Raw genomic sequence first — 21,522 nt, forward strand, 5'->3', positions numbered from 1 at the left:
CTGCAGGGATCATGACCCCAGTGGGGTGAGGCACCTACTGAGCCCATCTCCCAGGGCTGCTGCAGAGGCTGCATGGGGTGAGTGGTAGGAAGGTCCTTATAGCGCTAATGCTCGAGGCCCACCAGAGAGGTATTGGCTAGAAGGGGAGATGGCAAACTTTCTGTACAAAGGGCCAGATAGTAAATATTTTGGACTTTGCAGACCAGGGCTTCCCAGGTGGCTCAGTGATAAAGAATCTGCCTACCAATACAGGAGACGCAGGTTCGATCCCTGGGTCAGGAAGATACTCTGCAGTAGGAAATGGCAACCTACTCCAGTATTCTTGCCTGGAGAATTCCATAGACAGGGGCGCCTGGCGGGCTATAGTCCATGGTGGTGGCATACATACCATCTAATGGGTGTCACAAAGACTCAGACACAACTTAGAAACTAAAAAACAACAACAGACTGGACAGTCTCTACTGCAACTATTCAACTCTGAAGCTACCGCACAAAAGCAGCCAGAGACAATAGGTAAATACATGGGTGTGACTTTAACAGGAAACGGACCCAGGTGTATCACCAGCCATAGTTTGCCAATCCTGGCTTTAGAAGATGGAGCCCATCTCAGTTTAGACCTGTACCTTCTCTGAACCTCTGCCTGCCTCTCTCTGTTCATGATGCTAAAAGCAAGAAAAAGTAGCAAAAGCTGCCATTTATTCAGGGCTCAGGTTGTACTTATGGACGTGAATCTGAACCAACTCTGGAAGACAGTGAGGGACAAGGAAGTCTGGCATGCTGCAGTTCATGGGGTTGTAGAGAGTCAGACATGACTTAGCTATTAAACAATAAAGACAACAGGTTGTACCAGGCACCATTCTCAGTTTTTCATGAGACCTACTTCATTCTGCCCTCATAGTGTTTTGGTAAAATGGGTACTGTTATTAGTTCCATTTTACAGATGAGGAAACTGAGGCAGCACGGCAGAATGAAATCCCCAGGTCACACAGCTAACTGAAGTTGGACCCTGTATTCTGACCCCAGTTTTTAACCAGGACATGGGTGGAGCTGGGGTGAGAGACCTGCTCTTTCACCCCTGGCTCTCTGGGGATTATTCTGAGTGTCTGGTCCTATAGCCAGAGCTGGCTTGGCCCCTTGACTTTCTGCCCCTCGGCAGGTCTCACCTGCCACAGTCTACCCACTTGCCTCCTTGCCCCTCCCTGGGGACCTGACATGGACCAGACTCCCCCCTTCTCATGGCTTCGAGGCGCGCGGGGGCTCATCTGAGCGCATCTGAGATCGATGTTGTACACGAGAAGGTGCAAGTGTAACGCTGGCTAAAGAGCATAATAGAATTTATGGAAATCGCTGGCTCGCACCACAGCCCTAGCAATGATGGAGGTGATTATTAATTAATCATGGTCTTGGGGGAACAGTATCAGTGCAAGGAGTAATTAAAATGAAGCATTGTACAGTTGTACCGAATGATGATTTATGAGCCCGAGGAATTGCCGCTCTGCCCTCTCCCCTCCGGCAGGCTCAATGGGAAGGATTAACTGGACGGATTGTTTTCAACAAAACCAGTGGCTTACGGACGGATTTCGATCTGGACATCATCAGCTTGAAGGAAGATGGCCTGGAGAAGGTGTGTGAGCTCAGGAGTGAGAGGGTGGGCCAAGGAACAGGGGCTTTTAAATCCCCCACGATAGATCCCAGGCAGAGACCCTGAGCAAGGGGGCAAGACCCCATCCAGCTGCCCACTCTGGGCTCAACATGACCCGATGTGGCCACTGCCTTGGCCCCTCCTGGCCTTCTCAACCTGGAGGGATGCAGAGCCCAGTGGCCTGGCCATGGCAGATACTCAAATGATCACCCTGTCAGCAAGGGCCATCAGAGAGAGGCTTAACCTGGGAAAGGCTCATGGGACAGACAGACCGTCTCTAGGTCCTCTGTCATGGGGCAGAGGGACAAACGTGTCCTTGGGTAGGAGAAACTCTCTAATGACCCACGGATGCCTGCCTAGGGAGTAGTGAGCTCACTGTCCCTGGAGACATTTCAGCAAAACTGAACAAAGGGATTGCTTGTCTGGGAGATTGGAGGTGATTCTTACCCTTGGAGAGAGGTTGAAGCACATGGATTCTGAACTCCCCATGCTAAGTTTCTAAGGCCTCTGTGATTCCGGGAATTACAAGGAAAGCAGGCCCACAGGGCTGGCCTCCCATCCGGCTACCATAGAAATGATCGTAATGGGGCCAGTTCTGACCCCTGGGAACCATAAGCAATATTGTAACAAAGTCAGGCTGCTGGGCTTAGAAGGGGTTTAACATCAGCCCTGATTCTCAGCATTTCCTCGGACCTCAGGACCAAGGGCTCAGCCACACCCACTGGTCCCTGGGAGCCACCAGGGCACCTCTCCAACCCTGAGAGAGGGGGTGTATAAAATGCAGAAGTGGAGGGGCCACCCCTGGGGCCTCTGATCCTTCAGGGGCCCTTGATTCCTCTCCTCTCTTCCTCTGCCCTCCCTGGCCCAGGTCTCTTCTGTGGATTTTTTTTAGCACCCCAGCCTAGCTTCCCACTTCCACTCCTGGACCCTCCGTCCGTCCCGAGTGCACACACACAGATGAAGTTACCCAATGCACAGCTCTGCTCTGCCCTGGGACTGTGCGTGGCTCCCCAGTGCCGAGGCATTCAGCATCTGCCTCTCACCCCGGCCTTGAAGAGTCTCCAGGAAATGCCCCGATTTCCTCTCCGGGACTAGTCTCCACTGCCCCCCAAACATTCCTCAAGGTCCAGCCACACGCTCTCCCTCCTGCACCTCTAGGCCTTGGCCCATGCCGTCTCTCTGGTTGTAGGAATGGCCTATGCTTCCTTGGTTTGTTCCCACAGGCACAAACCCAGCTCTGCCTGGGTTGTACTTTGTGGCCAAGGTGATGCCATTTAGTCCTGCGTTTCCCATGGACTCACGGGGCCACTGTGCTGAGGCCAGGTGGCCGGGGCAACCTCACCACTCCCCTGCAACTCTTTCAGCCACTTACAGCACCAGTCCCCTAAGGACAAGGTGCTACACCCTCTGCTCCTAAGGTGATCAGCCCTGTTGGTCTAACTTTGCTCAAACTATAGCTTATCAAGCGCTCTGCCAGCTCCTATTTAAACTCCTGCAGTGCTGGGGAGCCCGCTTCCCCTGCTGGCAGGACCACTGTAATAGTTGTCACTCCAGTAGCTGTCTCATTTTTGCTCTCTCAACTGTCCATCTCTGGGGATAGCCTAAAATCCTAAGGATGGCAATTAGATGGCATGTATGCCACCCCCTCCCACTCTCATATCAATGGTCGGCATCAGTAATTGCCCATCAGAGCATGTTTGCCATCTCAGCCTACCCACGGCTCCTACCAGCCCTCCAGCAACTGCACTCAGACCACAGCTAATACTCAGGAAAACCTCTCTACTATGCCTAGACACCGGCTGACCTGCAGAGGCCCCACCAGAGGCTCCTGGTCACAGCCTCCCAGATCGTGGGCAGAGAGTCTCTGAAAGCTGGGTCCTCCTCGGTCTTAGCTGTTCTCCCATCCCCATGGGACATGGGGTAGGAGTTCAATAGCTGCTTGCTGGAGCAAGGGTTCCTGCTGGTCACCTGGCTGCCAGCCAGCTGTTTGTTGAGAGCTTTCTGCACCCAGGCCTGCCACTAGGGTCCCTCATGCTGGGGCTGGGCTCTGCGCTTGGCCCCCTTGAGAGATGAGCCGACGCTGTCTGCTTGTTTTCTCTCCTCTGGGCTCTGGAGGGTGAGGTCTGCATAGAGAGAGATGCTGCCCGGAGAGGGTGCTGAGCCCGCAAACACAGCCATTCTGCCTCTCATCACTTCTCTCATCACTTCTGTTTACTAAGCCGGGTCATAGCTGATCCAGCCAGCTCCAGCCAGTGGCTTTGGGGGGATTAAGGCCGAATTACCCAAGCATAATTACATGTCTCTCTGCTATCTCCTTTGCACAGCTCTCTTAATGGGATGTTTGCATTCGGCCTCCCTGTTTAATTGATTAGGTTTCCTGAGTGCCATCCCCCCCGCCCCAACCAACTGGGCCAAGGACAGGATGGTCAGGCCAGAACCTCCCTTGAGAGGTGCTGAGATGGGCACAGAAAGGGGCAGAGTTGGGTCCCAAAGGATCTTCAAGAGACCCAGGGCTTGAGACCCATTTGTAAACTTGATCTTCCCTTGCCTCCTTCCAGCCCCAGGCCTGACATCCACAAAGGCACTATGTTGGACTAGAGATTATGCGACTTCAGCCAGAGCATCTGCCAACTTTAGGTGTAAAACTACAAAACAAACTGCCTTCAAATCCAGTGGCATCCACTGCCCTCTGTGAGGGTTTTCCCTCTGTCTGCCACCCCCTGAAATAGCCGCAAAGACCAGCATCCTGCCCAGACTGAATTCTTGCACAAGACACATCTCCTTGTCCTTCCGCACATGCCTAGGGAACATCTCCCTCGCTCCAGGCCCTGTCCTGGGCTCTGGAGGGCATCTGGCCCCAGAGCTGGCACAGGCTGAGACCCAGTGAATGAGCAGCTGGTGCCTAGCTCTTCCCTAGGAGGCGGGAGCCGCCGCCCCCCACCCCCGCCCCGCCCACCCCACCCCTGCCCACACCCAGGCTTGGGATGACTCTGACCCAGGGCAGGACCTGACCCTAACACTAACTTGACTTCATGGCATCTGCTCCACCCCAGGCTGGCTTCCACTGTGCTCCCTAGGCTATCCTTATCTTCTTCTTCTCCCTCTGCATTTCCCTTCCTTCTGGGATGGGTTTGCCAGCAGATGGAGAGGGAGGACAATTCAGGAGACTCAGCATCTTGGGGGCTTCCTCTGGGAAGGAGGAAGGCAGCAGGGTTGTCAGAAAAGTTGGCTCAAAACTTGTCAGCGATGACGATGCTCCTGAAAGGTGGGAACAAGATGAGTTGCTTGCTGATGTGAAGAAAGGATGGAGACACTGTGGACTCAGCCCCTGTACTGCGTCTGTCTGTCCATCCAGGTGGGAGTGTGGAGTCCTGCCGAGGGGCTCAATATCACGGAGGTCGCCAAAGGCCGAGGCCCTAATGTCACCGACTCTCTGACAAATAGGTCTCTCATCGTCACCACCGTGCTGGTAAGAGCTGCAGCCCTGCAGGAGGCCCCCTGTGAGCTGGGAGATGGGCTGGCCGTTGGGGCTAGAGGGACCCCTCCATCACCCCGCCCAGCATAGACCAACTGCCTCTTATGGGGCTGCTGAGAGGCTGGAAGATGAGGGAGGGGAGCTGCAGAAAGCTGGAAACACTGAGGGTCCCTCAGAGAGCCCCCAGAGAGAAGTTGAAACATAGCAATACTGCTCGCGGCCACAGGTCAGAGACACCAGGAGGTAACTGGGCTGTCTCGTCCCAAAGGCAGAGTGGGCTGGCCCTCCTGCCTGGACCTGCTTGGCCAGCCCCTGCTCCAGAGAACTGTGTGTTTGTATCCCATCCCCACCCGCTCCCTGAGCCCCTGATGCCTGTGTGGGAACTGTGATGGGTGGCAGGAAGGAGGGGTGACCTGCTCTCTGCACCAGGACCTGAGTCTGCTTCTTCCACCCCAGTTCCCAGGAAAAGGCCCTTCCCAGCAGTCACCCACCCCAGCCTGGCAGGTGCTATGGTCATACCCAGAGAGCCCAGTGGGTGCAGTGGGCCCTCACACGTGCCACCCCCGCAGTATCCTGACCCAAGTGCTCCTGGCCATGGCCATTCTCCCTGCCCTCCTCCCTCCACTGCCCAGCACTAAATAGCGTGTCCTTCTTCTGACCATTTAAACCCAAGGAATTGCTCCTGGGGTCTCCCAAGCTCCGTGCATCTTAGAGCTGAGGGTGAGCAGGACACCCAGGCAGTTGGCCTCCTTTGGCCACCACTGTGCCCACTCCATGTGCACCAGCCCCTCCTGGGAGGCCTCCAGGGTGTCCAGAGGCTCAGGACCCACACTCTCAGAGGCGCAGCACTGCGCTTGGGACCCAAGCTGGACCAGGGGGCAGCCTGGTCACAGCCCAGTGGATTCTGACCAAAGACCCTTTGAGGACAATCTGGCCCCAGTCAGCTTCTCCTTGTAATGAAGCAAATCTGTCAGGACCACGAGCTGAGGATAGTCTCAACCCCCAAAAAAAGGGAGCCCAACCCAGTTTGCAGCACTTAGAGTAAGGCTGTCACAGAATGGAACCCGGGAGCAGGGCTGGGAACCCCACTCTGGGCCTTCCATGGCGCTCAAACAAGGCTTTCCCGCCTGCCTCCCACCAGCGGCAGCTCAGCCAGGCCCTGTGTCCTCTCTCTAGTGCTAGGTATTTGCTCAGTGACTGGGTGTTGGACACCATGGAGGAAGAAGGGATAGCGCATTTCATTCTCCCAAGAATCCAGTGAGCAGTGGACTCCAGAGGCACTGTCTGAGGAGCAATTTTAACCTTGGACCTCATCCTCAGTCTCCAGGCTTATGACTATTAAGACGATCCACGTTAAAGGTGATGGAGCCCTAAGAGTTCTGAACATGTTGCTGATGGGGCCAGCAGAAGGCTGGGGAGACACCTCCCCACCCCCGCCTTTTGGGAGTAGACCCCCACCGGTATCTTCCCCAAAACCACACATCCTGCCTGCCTTACTGATGGACTTTTTGTTAACTAAATAAAATACAAATATCAAACTATAAAACCAGTGAGTCAAAAGATCTCATCAGGAACAGGGGAAAAAGTATAAAAAATAAATTAAAGACTAAAAATAAAATAAGCTATAAAGATATATTGGATAGCACAGGGAATATAGCCAATATTTTATAATAACTATAAATCGGGTATAACCTTTAAAAATTGTGAATCATCATATTGTACACTTATAAGTTATATAATAAATAAAAAAGAATAAAGCAAAAAAGATTAAAAATAAAAAGACATAAATAAAAGGAGCAAAAGGGATAGAAGGAAGAGTGATGAGCAATTAAAGGAATATTGATGTGGATAAAAATAGAAAGGATAAAAGGAGAGTTGAAGGAGGACAAAATAAAGGTTAAAAGGAAGGTAATAAAGAGAGAAATGAAAATAAGGGATGAGATTAAAAGGAAAGCTACCCAGAGAGAGGAAAAATTAAAATAAATAATTAACAGCTCCAGCTAGAGAAGGTGAAAAATGTAAAACCGAAATGTCAGAAAGCAAAAGGATAAAAGTGTGACAAAGCTAAAATATAAAAGGGTAAAAATAAAATAATAAAAAGGTGGTAAAAGATTAAAAGCGGAGCTGCATAAAATGTGAGATATAAATAAAACACTTTTCATAAGACAAGATTAAAAAAAGGTAGAACTGGTATGCTCGGAGAGATTAGGAGAGATGATTAAATGAACAGAGATGATTCAGCCACAAAACAATACTCTCATGTAACAGGAGAGCTAAAGATAATACAGCAGAAGGATGCAAAATACACACCCTTCAAAGACCACAGGTTAAATTTTATTAAAGTGGCAGGAGCCTGGTTTAAAGGGCATAAGGCCCTTCTTCCCCAGAGCCGCAGGGCATTTGTGTACACCCACAGGGGCAGAATCCCGCAGACCTGCTGTGCTCTTCTCACAGCTTTTTAGCCAATACTAGAAGCTTCCCTGATAGCTCAGTTGGTAAAGAATCCACCTGCAGTGCAGGAGATCCCGGTTCGATTCCTGGGCTGGGAAGATCCCCTGGAGAAGGGATAAGGCTACCCACTTCAGTATTCTGGCCTGGAGAATTCCATGGACTGTATAGTCCATGGGGTCGCAAAGAGTTGGACATGACTGAGCGAATTTCACTTTCACTTTCAGAAGCTTCTTTCGGGGCTTCCCAGGTGGCACTAGTGGCAAAGAATCCACCTGCCAATACAGGAGGAATGAGACACGGGTTCGACCCCTGGGTTGGGCCGATCCCCTGGAGAGCGGCATGGCAACCTACTCCAGCCTTCTTGCCTCGAACATTTCGTGGACAGAGGAGGCTGGGGGACTACAGTCCGTAGGGTTGCAGAGTCACATGACTGAAGCGTGGAAGCTTCTTGCCGAGGTCCCGACCCGCTGCGCTCGTTTGCTCGCTGAGGGCCCCGCTGGCTCCCAGCACCCTCTAGAGAAGGAGGGAAGGCCCCTTGGCCGGCAGCCTGGACACAGCTCCATCCGGCCCCCTGCCCCTCATCTGGGCAAACATGAGCCCAGCAGCTCTTGGGGACATGCAAGAGTGACCAGAACATGGCAGTCAGACTGTGAGGTGCTTAAGAGACTCAGACCTTTGATTTGAGTGCTGGCTGTAACGTTCACTAACTGTCTGATCCTGAGAAATTGCTTTGTCGATCTGTGCCTCTCTTTCCTTATCTGCAAAAGAGAGGTGATACTAACTGTATCTACTTCATGGAGTTGAAAGAATGAATGATTAAATAGAATAAATGGCACAGGGGACTTCCCTGGCAGTCCAGTGGTTAAGACTTCACCTTCACCAGAAGATGTGGGTTCGATCCCTGATCAGGCAGCTAATATCCACATGACTCATGGCCAAAGAACCAAACATAAAACAGAATAGTATAACAAAATTCAATGAAGACTTTAAAAAACGGTCCCCATCAAAAAATATCTTAAAAAAATAAATAAAAATAAATGGTACAGGCTGGATGCTGTCAAGTAATGGCTGCTATTGGTATTATTGATTACAGATCCAGTCCCCAGTAAGCTCAGGTTTAATACAATAAGCATGGTGAGTGTTCTAGAGAAAACCTCTGCTTCCGTCCACAAGCAGGGCCCTGGACGTCACTGAAGATTGGCCCTGACTGTGGTCACAGAGGTTATCTCTGCCTAGCACAGGCTGCGTCATACACGTTGAGCTAGGGTTTGAATGCCCTTCAGGCCGGGCTCTCCGCAGACCCCACCACGCCCTCTTGCTCACTCTCGGCTGCCTCTTACACAGGCAGTTCCTGACTGGTCCCTGAGAGCACTGGGGTGCGAGCCACTCTCTTGGCTCTCATCTCCTGCTGACACGTAAAACTTCGCATCCCAACCACCACCTCATCCCCTGCCCCAGCGGAGGTCTGAGCCCCTAGCACTGACATTGTGATAATCCCCTTCCCCGAACTCCTTTGCCTTGACCCCAGACGTGGCTGCTGACCCACTTGAAGCAGATATGCCACCATCTTAACCACATTATGCAGTGTCAGATATTCACAGGGCCTGGTAGTGAGACATGGTCCAGCTCTCTCCAGCCCCACTGCCCAGAGATCATGGGGAATTGGGTCTGCTTCTTCCCTGAGAGAAGCCCAGCCTTTCCTGGAGGCAGGATGGGGACAGAGGATGTGACACACAGCCTTTACACTGGTCTCCAGGAAGCTCTCTGTGTCCAGCTGAAAATGTCCTCAGAGTCCCCTGAAAGTCTCAGTGTGGTCTGCGTGTCCCAGAGCCCGGGGTGGGGTAGGTGGGGATGTGATGCTCTCAGCCTGGGCTTTGGAGGACAACACCACCAGTTGTGTGGAGTGACCCAGCCTGGCCCAGCCCAGCTGCTCTGGGAAAAACCCCAACCCCATGCTTGGCAGCCTCAAAGCAGGGCCAGCACCTCCCGCGGAGAGCACTGGCCCCTGCCTCTCTGGAAGTGTGTTGTCAGGGCAACGGTGCTTTGAGTGACAGGCCGGTACCAAGCCTGAGTAAAGGAGCATCCACCAGCTTTGCCCCAGAGAACAGGGCTGGACCTGCGCCCACGCTGAGGGGGTCTCTCCTCCTCTTCTGGTCCCTAAAATATGGATGTGGCAAAAAACACAGGGAGGTGTAGGGGCTGCCCCCAAGCTTCATCTTTTCTCTCGCATCCTGAATCCCGGGGTTAGGTGCTAAGAGCTCATTACCCTGGAAACACAGATGGACAGAGCCTGGACCCCGCCCTCTCTGGCTCATCAGAGCCACAGGCTCTTCCCCCTTCTTGGGGCTGAAGCAACAGCAGCAAGAGGCTGGAAGCCTGCCCTCCCCGCCCACTCCTTGCCAGACCCCAGCTTCTGCTCAGGTTTCCTTCTTCCATGAGCTCATGAAAAATTCATCTGCCCAAACCTCAGCTCACACACTGAGAAAACACACTCAGCTCTCTCCTGGGGGCCCTGTTCTGGAAGGTTCAGGGTCCTTGGGGCCACTGAAGTGAGCAGCTGTGTCGGCATGCATGTGGATACCTGTGCGGGTGTGGGCTTGGCTATGCACAGGGGTGTCTGGATACAAACCGATGGGTGTGTGTGTGCCGTGCGTGCACTGTGACCTGTTTAGACTCAACTGCCAGGCAGGCCAGACCTATGCACCCAGTACAGGAGAGGGGAGGCTACGGAGGCCAGAATATGGGCTGAGAGAACCATTCCGGGCCGGGCCGGGGACCTTTCTGGGCCCTACCTGCTGGGAGGGCCGGACTCCTAGCGCTCTGCCCTGGTTCTAACTGCCAGAAGCCAAGGCCTGAGGGCCAGGGTCCTTGACCTCTGTCTCTAAGCAGGGCAGAACATCCGAGAACGTGGTGTCTTTATGCCCCTGGCGTTGTGTGCATACAGAGTGCATGTGCATGCAGATGTGTGTTGAGATGGCCTAAGCCAGAAGGACTTGGGAACGCAGCTCTTAGGTAGCTAACCCTTGGCTCCCCACCCCCCAAGACCCCCTCTTCCAACTCCACAGGTCCTATCACTGGGAGAATCTTAGCACCAGGCCTGGCTTTCATGTTGGTGAAGCTCGACTAAGAAACCAAGAGCCCTAGCAATGAAAAGTCAGAAAAGGTTATTTTTCAGGACCCTTGTTTCCTGTGACTTGTTGCAGAGAAATATTACCCCTGTTCTTACGGCTGTTCTCCCAGAGCAATAGGAGAGCGTGAAGTTATGGAATTGAGGGCACCTTCACTGAGCAATCGATTAGCAGCCGAGAGAGCTTGTGAATTGGCTGTCTGGACATTTCCAGTAATAAATTGTGAAATAGTCCATGAATAAGTAGTTGGCGGAGTTCAGAATTACCCCCTAGGAGATGTTGCAGGTCTAGAGACATTACTAAGGCGAGCACCATTTTAATGCTCTGGGCTTTGGCTGTTAAATATGTATGCCATCCGCAAAGCACTTCCCGAAATTAATGGCATTTTACAGCTGCTCCGAAGGCTGCGTATTTATATGGAGATGTATAGATTCTGGGGCTTGGTGGCTTCACAAATGAAGTGCTAATTTTAGAGGATAGGGCCAGGGAGGGGCTGGGAGATAGGGTCAGGAAGTGAGCCATCTCAGGGACCTTTCCTGAAATAGTTTTCCGCTGCTAGCTATGATTTTTAACCTTTGGTGGCTTTGGGCATGGTCTCTAGACTGGAAAGGTCACTGCGGTAACAGGCCACGCAGTGCACAGAAAGACAATTATGATATTCATAATAATAATATTGCAGTTTATATTTGCCAGGCACTAAGTGCTTTACGCAGATTGACCCATGGAATCCTCCCAATAATTCTGTAAGGTAGGTTCTATTATTACTCCCATTTTACAGAAGGAGGTCGATTTCACTTAGGAATCTATGTGTGGTTGGTGATTCTCCTGGCAAAGAAGTTACCTTCTCTTTAATTCGTTCCTGAGCTAACAGCAGGGCCACCTAGCGCGGTGGTGTAGATTTTCACTGCACAAGAGCATCTGACCTACAGCTGAGACAGGATTGAAATCTCCACCCTGGCCCTCTCACCAGGCCCCGTGCTGGGGTTCCAGACAGCAGCATCCACACTAGCCTAAGTCCCCTTTTCTCCAGGCAGTCCCAGCCCCTTCCCAGCACCTCCTAGACTCTTTCCTCCAGCCTTGTGAGTTGCCTGCTAGGTTGGGGGTGGGGATGGGGGGCACTGAAACTTCGCATGGAGTCTAGTCAAAGGACCCAGATTTCCACCCAATGAGACTGCAAAGTGGTTTTCTCAGAACCCCTTAGGGGTACAGACACTCCCTTGCCCTTTCTCTGCAGCATCCCAAGGGACTGTTGAAACTCTAGAGTGAATCAGTCATGGGGTGGGACAGGATTTTAAGAGCTAGTGTTGCTGGGGAAACAGGGCCAGAGAATGAGACTACCTTCTGCAGTGGGAGCCCGACAAGAGGCTGCTGGTGGGTTTCTGCACCTGAGGACCCCTGATGAAGGCCCTTCAGGCTCAGCCAGCTCCAGAGTCCAGTAGTGGCAAAGGAATGGCCCCATTCTCTCATCACCACTTGAGAGAATGATGTGCTTAGTCGCTAAGTTGCGTCCAACTCTTTTGCAACTCCATGGACTGTAGACTGCCAGGCTCTGCTGTCCATGGGGATTCTCTAGGCAAGAATACTGGAGTGGGTTGCCATACCCTCCTCCAGGGGATCTTCCCACCCCAGGGATCAAACTCAAGTCTCCCACACTGCAGGCAGATTCTTTACTAGCTGAACCACCAGGCAGGCACCTCCAAATGAGGTATGTGCTCTTCTTATGGGTCCAAGGACATGAGCTTCCCAGAACAAGTGTGTTCTGTCAGCTAACGATTGTCGCCCATCAGCTGAAGGCTTGAGACATTCGGACACATGAGGGTGCAGAGGTGGCTGAGGGGAAGGTTACGGTCCAGAAAGGCCAAGGAGCTACAAGCAGGAAGGACTGGACCTGGACTCCATCTGACTATAGTTCAACTCCTGTGTGACCTTGGGCAGCTTACTGACCTTCTCCAAGCCTCAGTTTCCTCATCTATCAAATAGGGATAATATCACCTGTCTTACAAGCTTCAATCAAACAGGTTATGAAAATGTTTGTCAGTGCCTGATGCATAGTAGGAACTCAATAAATGATTAGTCTGCTGAGTTCAGCCCATACATTGCAGTTCCTCACTCTGTGTATCTCATGCTAGACAAGATCAACAGCTTTTTTCACCATTTTCCTGTCTCTATTCCTAGTTATTGGGCTTCCTAGGTAGCTCAGCTGGTAAGTTCAATTCCTAGGTTGGAAAGTTCCCCTGGAGAAGGGATTGGCTACCTACTTCAGTATTCTTGGGCTTCCTGGTGGTTCAGACAGTAAAGAATCCGCCTGCAATGCAGGAGACCTGGGTTCAATCCCTGGGTTGAGAAGATCCCCGGAGGAGGGCATGGCAACCCACTCTTGCCTGGAGGATCTCCATGAACAGAGCAGCCTAGCGGGCTATAGTCCATGGGGTCGCAAAGAGTCAGATGCGACTGAGCGACTAAGCACAGCACATCCCTAATTATTCTTTATGGGTTATCAGTGTTTATTCTAATGAGAAATCAGACAGAGGTGGGCCCTTTGAGAGCCCAGTGCTGGTTCCCCATCACCTGGGAGGGAGGAGCCTGACATGGGACAGCTGCAGGTGCAGTGTAGAAGACAAGCCACCTTTTGAGGACCCCCCCGCCCACTAGGGAGAGGCACCACGTGACTCAGGGCCTCTGGCACGGTGAGGTGGTTAAGAGCTCCCACTCTGGGATCACACCAGCCTGAGTCCAGATCCCCTCTCTATGGCAGCTGAGTGACCTCTCACAAGTCACCTTGTTTTCACCAACTTACTCTCTGCATCTATAGGATGGGGTTATTAGTATCTATCCCAGAAGGTTGAAATTAAGACTAGCAAGGTGACACCAGCTACTTCCACTGCTCTGCCGGGCTCTTCACTGGGTCCTCCACAGGCACCACTTCATCTGCTGACTTCCTGGTGCCTGGCCCGTCCACATGTAAATGCAAACTGTCATAGTTACCAGGAATCACCGGCAGATCCTAATGCCAGGAACTAGATCCTTGGAAAGAGAGAAAGGTATCAGGGAGCGGGTAGGTCTAGTCTTCTTATGCAGGAGTTGGGGGAGATGGGACAGGCTTCCCCTGGTGGCTCAGACGGTAAAGAATCTGCCTGCAATGCAGGAGACCTGGGTTCGATCCCTGGTTGGGGAAGATCCCCTGGAGAACAGAATGGCAACCCCCTCCAGTATTCTTGCCTGGAGAATCCCATGAACAGAGGAGCCTGGCGGGCTACAGTACATGGGGTCACAGTGAGTCAGTCGGACATGACTGAGTGACTAACACTTTCACTTACTTTCTTGGGGGAGCAGTCAGGGAAGAAACTTGATGAAGGCCTTCTGGAGCAGTATGCTCACACTTGAGCAGACGTCAGAAGCCTCTGGAGGGCTTCTCAAAGCACACATTTCCAGGCCCCACCTAAGAGTTTCTGGTTCAGTATTTCTGGATGGGGCCTGAGAATGTGCAAGTCTGACAAGTTCCCAGGTGATGCTCCTGGTCTGGGGACCACATTTTGAGAACCACCAGCCTGTGTTGATGGTGCAACAGAGAGAACGTGAGATTCAAAATCACAGTCTTGAGTTCAAATTCCAGTTCCACTAGCTTCTAGCTCTGTGAACATTGGGACAATCAAATCCATAAGGACCTACCGAGTTCTGCAGGCACGTCAGTAGGTGGCCATCTGTGAGGCACTAACTGGGCTTTCCCTCTCCTGGCTTAGCGGGCCATTCTTCTGAGTCACCCCCAAAGATGGCTTAGAACACCCTTGCAGAGGCCTGGGCCCAGGGTCTCTGACCCCAGCCGGCCCTGCCCCACCCACTCAGCCTCCCTCAGCCCCTGTCCCATCTGTCCCCACAGGAGGAACCCTTTGTCATGTTCCGGAAGTCCGACAGGACCCTGTTTGGGAATGACCGGTTTGAGGGCTACTGCATCGACCTGCTCAAGGAACTGGCCCACATCCTGGGCTTCTCTTACGAGATCCGGCTGGTGGAGGATGGGAAATACGGGGCACAAGACGACAAGGGCCAGTGGAACGGCATGATCAAGGAGCTCATCGACCACGTAAGTGGGGTGGGAGCACCATGGACAGGGCCGTCCCAGGGGCTTGGCCAAGTCCTCTATGCACATCAGGATGGGACGTCCTGGCAGACCGCAGCCCTGGGGCAGGGGAGATGGAGACAAAGGAGACGTTGGTACAGGCTCACCCAGCACATTCTAAACATTACCTGCCCTCCAGCTCAGGGCCTTCGCTTTCCAGAAGGTTTTTTCTATCCAGGGCCTGCTAATGATGCAAGGACATGATCTGTACCCCTTATATTTCTTCTCTCGTTTATCCTTACAACAACCCAATGACATGGGTACTGTTATTACCACCCATTTAACAGATGAGGAGGCTGAGGCAGAGAAAGATGAAGGCTCCCAGCTAGTAAGATGTGGAGCTGGGACTGAGAGTGTCTTTTGGAGGCTCTCTGCTTCTGAAGGCCCTGGGTTCCGATGTCTGCAAAGAGCCATCTGACCGCAGGACCCAGGGTTCATGCAGTCAGTCTTTGCAACCTGAGAAGCATCAGCCAAAAGGATTATTGTCACTTTGCCTCTCCAAGTGCAGACAGGCAGCCTCAGGCCCTTCTTCGGTCAGCCTTCCTGCCCCTGTCAGAGGGGAGCCAGGAAGAGAAGGAGGCTGGAGCTCAGAGCAAGAAGGCTCCAACAGAGTCTCAGTGGTGGGGTCATTTCCTCGGCCCTAGAAAATCAGTCCCCCAGGGAAGGCTGTGGGGAGAGGCTAATGGTCAAGAGCATGAACCTGGTCTGGACTTGATTCCTGCTCTCCCACTTACTAGCTGTGTGCTTCTGGACAAGTTTCTTAACCTCTCTGTTCCTCAGTTTCCTCATCTGTAAAATGGGAATGATAATAATGCCCCTCCCTCCTCCATAGGCTGAGGTGGTGAGGACTAAGTTCACATGTGCACACTACACAGTCAGCACTGTGTCAGTCCTTGCTTGTATTATTTTTATCATTGTGGCTACTCCTTTGAGGCGGGGGGAGGGGCTTCAGGAAGTCTCTTTTTCCCCCTAAGCTCATTTCCTACCTCAACACTGAGAATAATGATGCCTGCCCTGCGTTCTTCCCCGCTTGTTTTCGGAGGTGACAACTGGTGGGGAAGCGGCTCCTAGACTGTGGAATTCAGTCTAACCGGGAGGGAGGGGTGTTGTCACCATTATTAGTAATAACTGTAATTATTATGGAAATTAGTCAGCAGGCCCCAGAGACATCTCCATTTATCGGCTCCCCCCTGAGCTTTATGAGTGGGGCTCTGGAATGTGGGGCTCTGGGTGGGATCGCATGTCATTTGCAGAGGTGAGCTGGGCTGGGGAGGAGGGGGGGAATCCCATGGACAGTGGAGGCCACATGTGGAGGGGAATAAGGCTAGTGATGCTTTTGCCATCCACAGCTTCCCCAGCAGCCCAAGAGCTCTGCAGAGCCATTTGCAAGGGGGAAGACCAGAAAACCCAGCAGCTTCCGAGGCTGACCCTCAGCTGGAGGAAAGAGGGGGTCTTGTTCATGGTCTGCATGCAGCCCAGTATCCATCAAGACCATGGGCCCTGACGGCACATGCGGGGACCTTGTTAAACCCAATTCCCTACAATGATGAGCCTATTAATCCTAGCTTGGTGCCATTTTTAATAACATCATAACCATTTATTAGTGTCGTCAGATAATTAGTCTTCTCACTAGCTCATAGAAAGCGTGGCAAAGGCTTGGCAATATTATTACTTCCTTATTAGGGATCTGAACGCAGATGTAAAAATGATGAATGCCCACCTTTGCAAGAATCTGCCCCCTGAGGGCCATTTGGAGGCCCTGGGTGGAGCCTCTGACCAGCAGGACTTAAGAAGTCCTTCACTGACACTCTCTGCTCATCTCTGTCCATGCCACGGGCTGTCCAAGGAGCCAAGGTTGTGGGGGAAGGTGAGGGATCTAAAGGGTGTGTCCCCCTCCTGCTCACATCCTCGCCTTCCCCCAAGTTGTCTCCAACTATGGGAGCAAAACAGATGATTGGACAGAGCAGTGATTTCTCCATCCACCTCCTCATCTCTCTCCCAGATCATCACTATTTCCATCTCTACTGCCTGCTGCCTCTCACTCCCGCGCCCCTCCCCCAACCCCCTTTGGAAGTCTCCTACTGGAGTCCATGCCTTAAATTACTCCCATGTGTTTTAATATCTTTGGAATCCAAGAGAGATGGATTCAAATACAGGGTCCAGCACATTTTAACTGACAGCAGGAAAGCTATTCAACCTCTCTGGCCTCTATTTCCACATCTAGGAAGTGGGAATAATAAAATAAGTCTTCTGCCCAGGGTTTGTGGGAAGATTCAATGAACTACAGTACAAGAATGTTTAGCCAAGTGCCTGGTGCTCAGTAATTGCTCAGTTCACAGTACTGTCTTACTCCTCACCATTTCCTCCTGTCTAAATATGTCCTGTCTACACTATGTATGTGAGAGGCCATGATGACAGTGAGGGAGTCCGCCCCTCAGCCATGGTCACCCTGGTGGGCCACAGTGCCCCGGGATCTGGATCTTGCCCCTTTGAATCTAAAAAGGAGACTCAGGGAACTGACTCACATTGATCAGAGTCACAGGGAATTGAGGTGCACGTGACACATCACCCACTTACTGCACTGGAGACCTTTCCCGAAACCTGCCGTCCAGAGCTTCTGTTCCGGCACCAGGTGCCTGGGATCTTGCTGGGGAGTATGGAGACAGAGCTCTAAGTGTGGAAAGCCTGGAACCAAGAGGAGAGGCTGCTGCTGGAGAAGGGGGCAAGAGATGAGCCTTGAAGGACCTTGGGTGCTAACTTGAGGAATTTTGTTTTAATCCCGAGAGCTACAAGGCACAGCTGAAAGATGCAGAGCAAGGAGGTGACATCAAATTGAGATTCGTGCTGCCAGGTTAAACTGCAGCCAGTCTGGAGGCCACCCCTGGGACCTGGGTGAAGGAGAGCATGGTGGCCCCCAAGGATTGTGGTCAGAAAGGAGAGAAGTTGATGGCACAGGATGGAGCCATGAAGGTAGAATCAATGAGGTTGGCAGTTGACTGGATGAAGGAGGAGAAGGGTAGGGAGGAATCAAGGACATGGTGTGAAATTCTAGCTTGGATGGCTGGGGAGAGGGTGGCATCATCCCCAGAGACAGAGCTTCCTGGGAAAGCAGATGATCCGGGAGAGATTCTGACATCATGGTGGGATTGCGGTTCCTAGAGGTGACTGCCCTTGTGGCTGGACACTTAGAGTGGGGATTGATGGAGAGAAAAGAGAGGACTGGGGGCAGGACCCTCAATGGTGTGAGAATGGGGTGAAAAGGAGGCCTCCACGTGATGCCCACTCTTGCAAGGCCAGAGCGGAGGGAGGAGAGCCAGGAAGAGTGGGCGATGGAGCCAAAGGAGGAAAGAGGTTGCTGGGAAGGTGTGGACACAGGGTCTGAAGCAGCAGGTGGGGAGGTGGAGGCAGGTGAGGATGGAACTGCATCCATGGGTTAGCACGAGTGCCATCTCCTAGGGGTATAGGTCAGCCCCAGCATGGCTTCTGTGAGCACCCCAGCCTGGCCTCCCCAAGCTTTGCTCTCAGAGACCAAGGAGTCCTGTCCTGGCTGCTCTCCCAGGCCCTTAAACAGTAGGGGACTAAGAGGGAACAGGAGCCTGGCCTCAAAGGGAGGCCTGAATGCCCTCTGGCCACAGGAAGCTGTTCATTCTTTTATCTTGAAATTGTTACATCTCATTGTAACATAAGGCAGTTTCCCTGGTTCATGGAAGGGGCTGGACAAAAATGGGTTTGGACCAGCCTGGAAAGATGTGGAAAGAGCCTGGCAGGAGGTAGGGGTCTAGACAACCAGGTGTGAGAGAGGACAAGGAGCAAGGTAGCAATAGAGCTGCAGGGCCGAGGGGGCTGTTGAAAAGAAGCTGAGGTCAGAGGGAGCAACAGGAACAAGCCAACCCTCCTGCTGAGAATTGTTCCTTCATTCTTTCTGCAAAGCTTCATGGAGCCCTGTTTCAGCCTGGGCTCCTGGGGGCGGGGCCTGGGCTCCTGGGGTGGGGCCTGGGCTCCTGGGGGGTGGGGCCTGGGCTCCTGGGGCGGGGCCTGGGCGCCTGGAGGGTGGGGCCTGGGCTCCTGGAGGGTGGGGCCTGGGCTCCTGGGGTGGGGCCTGGGCTCCTGGAGGGTGGGGCCTGGGCTCCTGGAGGGCGGGGCCTGAGGAGGAGGCATAGATGGCCACTGCTGACTGAGTTGGAGGGTATGATGCCGGGGAGAGTCAGGGCAGGGAAGTGGAGCAGAGGGGAGGGAAGGCCAATACAAGGATGTCATATTGAGCTGGTCACCACTGAGTGAGACTAATCCAAGTCAGCACCCCAGAAAAGCCTGACAAAGTGTGTTTCAGAGCCATCTCTTGGGGTGAAGGGAGAAGAGGAATAGGTGTATCCACTGGCTCCTGACTTCCATGCATTTCTGGGTTTGGCAGGGCAGACATGGGAACCAGTCAGGACCCTGCAGGAGCATCCACAGAAAGTTGTGGGGGCAGGGGGTGTCTGTGTGCGAGAAGTGCCCAGGTAGACAGGAGGTGAAATGCTGTCAGTTGTGCCTGTATGAGGCTGGTGGTGGCCAGAGGGTCTGACCTGGTGCATGAGAGGGGTGAGCCAAGCACAAATGACGTACCAGACCCACGGCGGTGACAGGAGATGTAGGAGCAACCAAGGTCAACGTGATTCCTGCCCCTCTAGGAACAAGCAGTGAATCAGCTGAGTTAAATTTCATTAAAATTTTGATCAGTGCTGCAAGGGGGAATATGTATAGGGGACTTTGGGAATATAAAGCAGGAAAATGACTCAGACTTGCCTGCAGAGGTGACTCTTGGAGCTGAAACTTGAAAAATGAAGGAGAGATATTCAGGGCTCAGATGTGGGTACTGACGTGAATGGGGGCACCTAGGTTGCTGAAGTCTCTGCCCTCCTGGGGTCCTGTGGGGTGAGCAGTAAGGTTCCCTGGGCGGACCCTGGGCAGACCCCAGCCTTGCAGATATGTAGGGAATAGGGGAGGGGGTATATTCTAGGGAAGGGAATGGAGGTGTGGTGTATCCCCCATAGTGTGCCACAAAGTGGGGAACGCCAGCTGAGCCGTCCTGAAAGACAGCCCTGTGGGGATTCAGGAGCGGGCCATTCTCCCAGGCCTGGGAAAGGCACAGGCTTCACGTCTCACTCCAGGGCGTCCATCAGTTCAGGAGGCCTATGTGTGAATCGTGGATACATAACTCCTCGGTCAACACTTAGGAAGTTTCTAGCACCTGTCCCATCTCTTTAGATATATACAAGCTTTTCTGAGGTTATCGGTAGCTACATTGCTGATTGATAAGTGCGGCACTGGCTGGCTGGGAGGACATCAATGGACACCGCTCATGACTCAGGGTACCCTCCCCCAAGAATGGCGGTGCCCCAGGCCCCAAGAGAAGGCTCACTGGGTGACCTCTTGTAAACCTCAGAGGGAGAATCCAGCCAATGCCTCCTTTGATCAGGTTATTCATTTATTTGTTCATTCAATTTATTCAGTTAAGTCCCATGCTAGGTGCCATGGATACAGTGTGAACAAAACAGTCAGGATCCATTCCCTGAGTGTCAGGATCTTACTTTCTAGGGGAGGAAACAGGCAGTAATCTATGACTGTGTGAATAGATGTCACTGTTCTGTAAGAGGAGTGTGGTAAGTGAAAGAGCTTCCTTGGCTCCCGGGCTGGGGCCTGGGCTGAGAGATCCCACTGATCGGAAACCAATGGGAAGTTGCCAATGATCCATCCCAAGAAAGCCTGGAGGAAGGTACTGAAGACTTGCGAGAGGTGAGGGTAACTCAGGAAATGCCTTTCCCATGCCCTTGGCTGGCAGCATCCAGAGAGGGGGTCTGGGTGATTTCTAGCTCCCTGGTATGCAGCAGAAGATGGTACGTGAGGGGCAGAGGGAGGAGGGGCAGGGACTTGAAAAGATGTCCCCCAGTAACAGCCATGGCCTTGAGACTACGCACTCAGGTCTCCCAGCCTCCAGGTAGGCTAGCATATGTGATAGGAAGATCTGGTCTCAAAGACACACCACCATCACCCTCCTGTGTCCCATCATCCTCCTAACTGGGACAGAGACCTTGTTTCTGTCCTGTATGTGTTGGACCCAACCCCTGTTTGCAAGGCCGGGGAAGGCTTTACCCAAGTCCACTCTTCTAGCTGAGAAAAGGGCGCTTTGCAGCAAGGCATGCTGGGAGCCCCTCCTGGGGCAGGGCAGAGTCCCAGATGGAGCAGGTCAGGCTTGGGGGGGCAGGGGGAAACAGATGCCCTGCAGAGGGGGCCCCTCCCCAGGGCTGTCACTGAGGGTGCCATGGAGCTGAAAATGTCCCTAGGACCTGACTGAAGAGGGCCATGAGGACAAGTGAGGGCTATCAGTGAATGCTAGGGACCACTGATGGTCATAAGAAAGGTTGCCATTAAGGGCAAGGATGCAGTGCAGCGTCCAAACTCTGGAGGGAGGCTGGTGAGAGACAGTCAGGACCTGGCAGGCTGGCAGGGGTCAGCATGGCCTCAGAGAGAATGGGGCTGCTGAACAGGGAAACAGGCCAGAGCTCAGCCCACAGGCTGGAGTAGGGGTTGATCAAAACTCTTGGGGGGACTTTGATGCTCAGTCTTCCAACAAAACCATACCAAGCCCCTGCTTTTTGCCTGCCTTGGTACTAATCCTAGAGATGCATCAGCGAGTGAAATAAATATAGTCCCTACCCACCTCCCTCTA

General features: G+C 52.8%; 1 protein-coding gene across 1 annotated transcript in view; it reads left to right on the top strand.

The window, feature by feature from the left end:
- Nucleotides 1–21,522, top strand: part of GRIK3 (glutamate ionotropic receptor kainate type subunit 3) — a 239,198-nt gene that overhangs the window by 182,569 nt on the left and 35,107 nt on the right. Inside the window, exons 8-10 of the mRNA XM_061120092.1 lie at nucleotides 1,517–1,624; nucleotides 4,998–5,111; nucleotides 14,574–14,777. Coding sequence (XP_060976075.1) covers nucleotides 1,517–1,624; nucleotides 4,998–5,111; nucleotides 14,574–14,777 — 426 coding nt within the window. The remainder of the gene's footprint in view (nucleotides 1–1,516; nucleotides 1,625–4,997; nucleotides 5,112–14,573; nucleotides 14,778–21,522) is intronic.

Source organism: Dama dama, chromosome 20 (assembly GCF_033118175.1).
Source record: "Dama dama isolate Ldn47 chromosome 20, ASM3311817v1, whole genome shotgun sequence".
In the NCBI taxonomy this organism is placed as follows: Eukaryota; Metazoa; Chordata; class Mammalia; order Artiodactyla; family Cervidae; genus Dama; species Dama dama.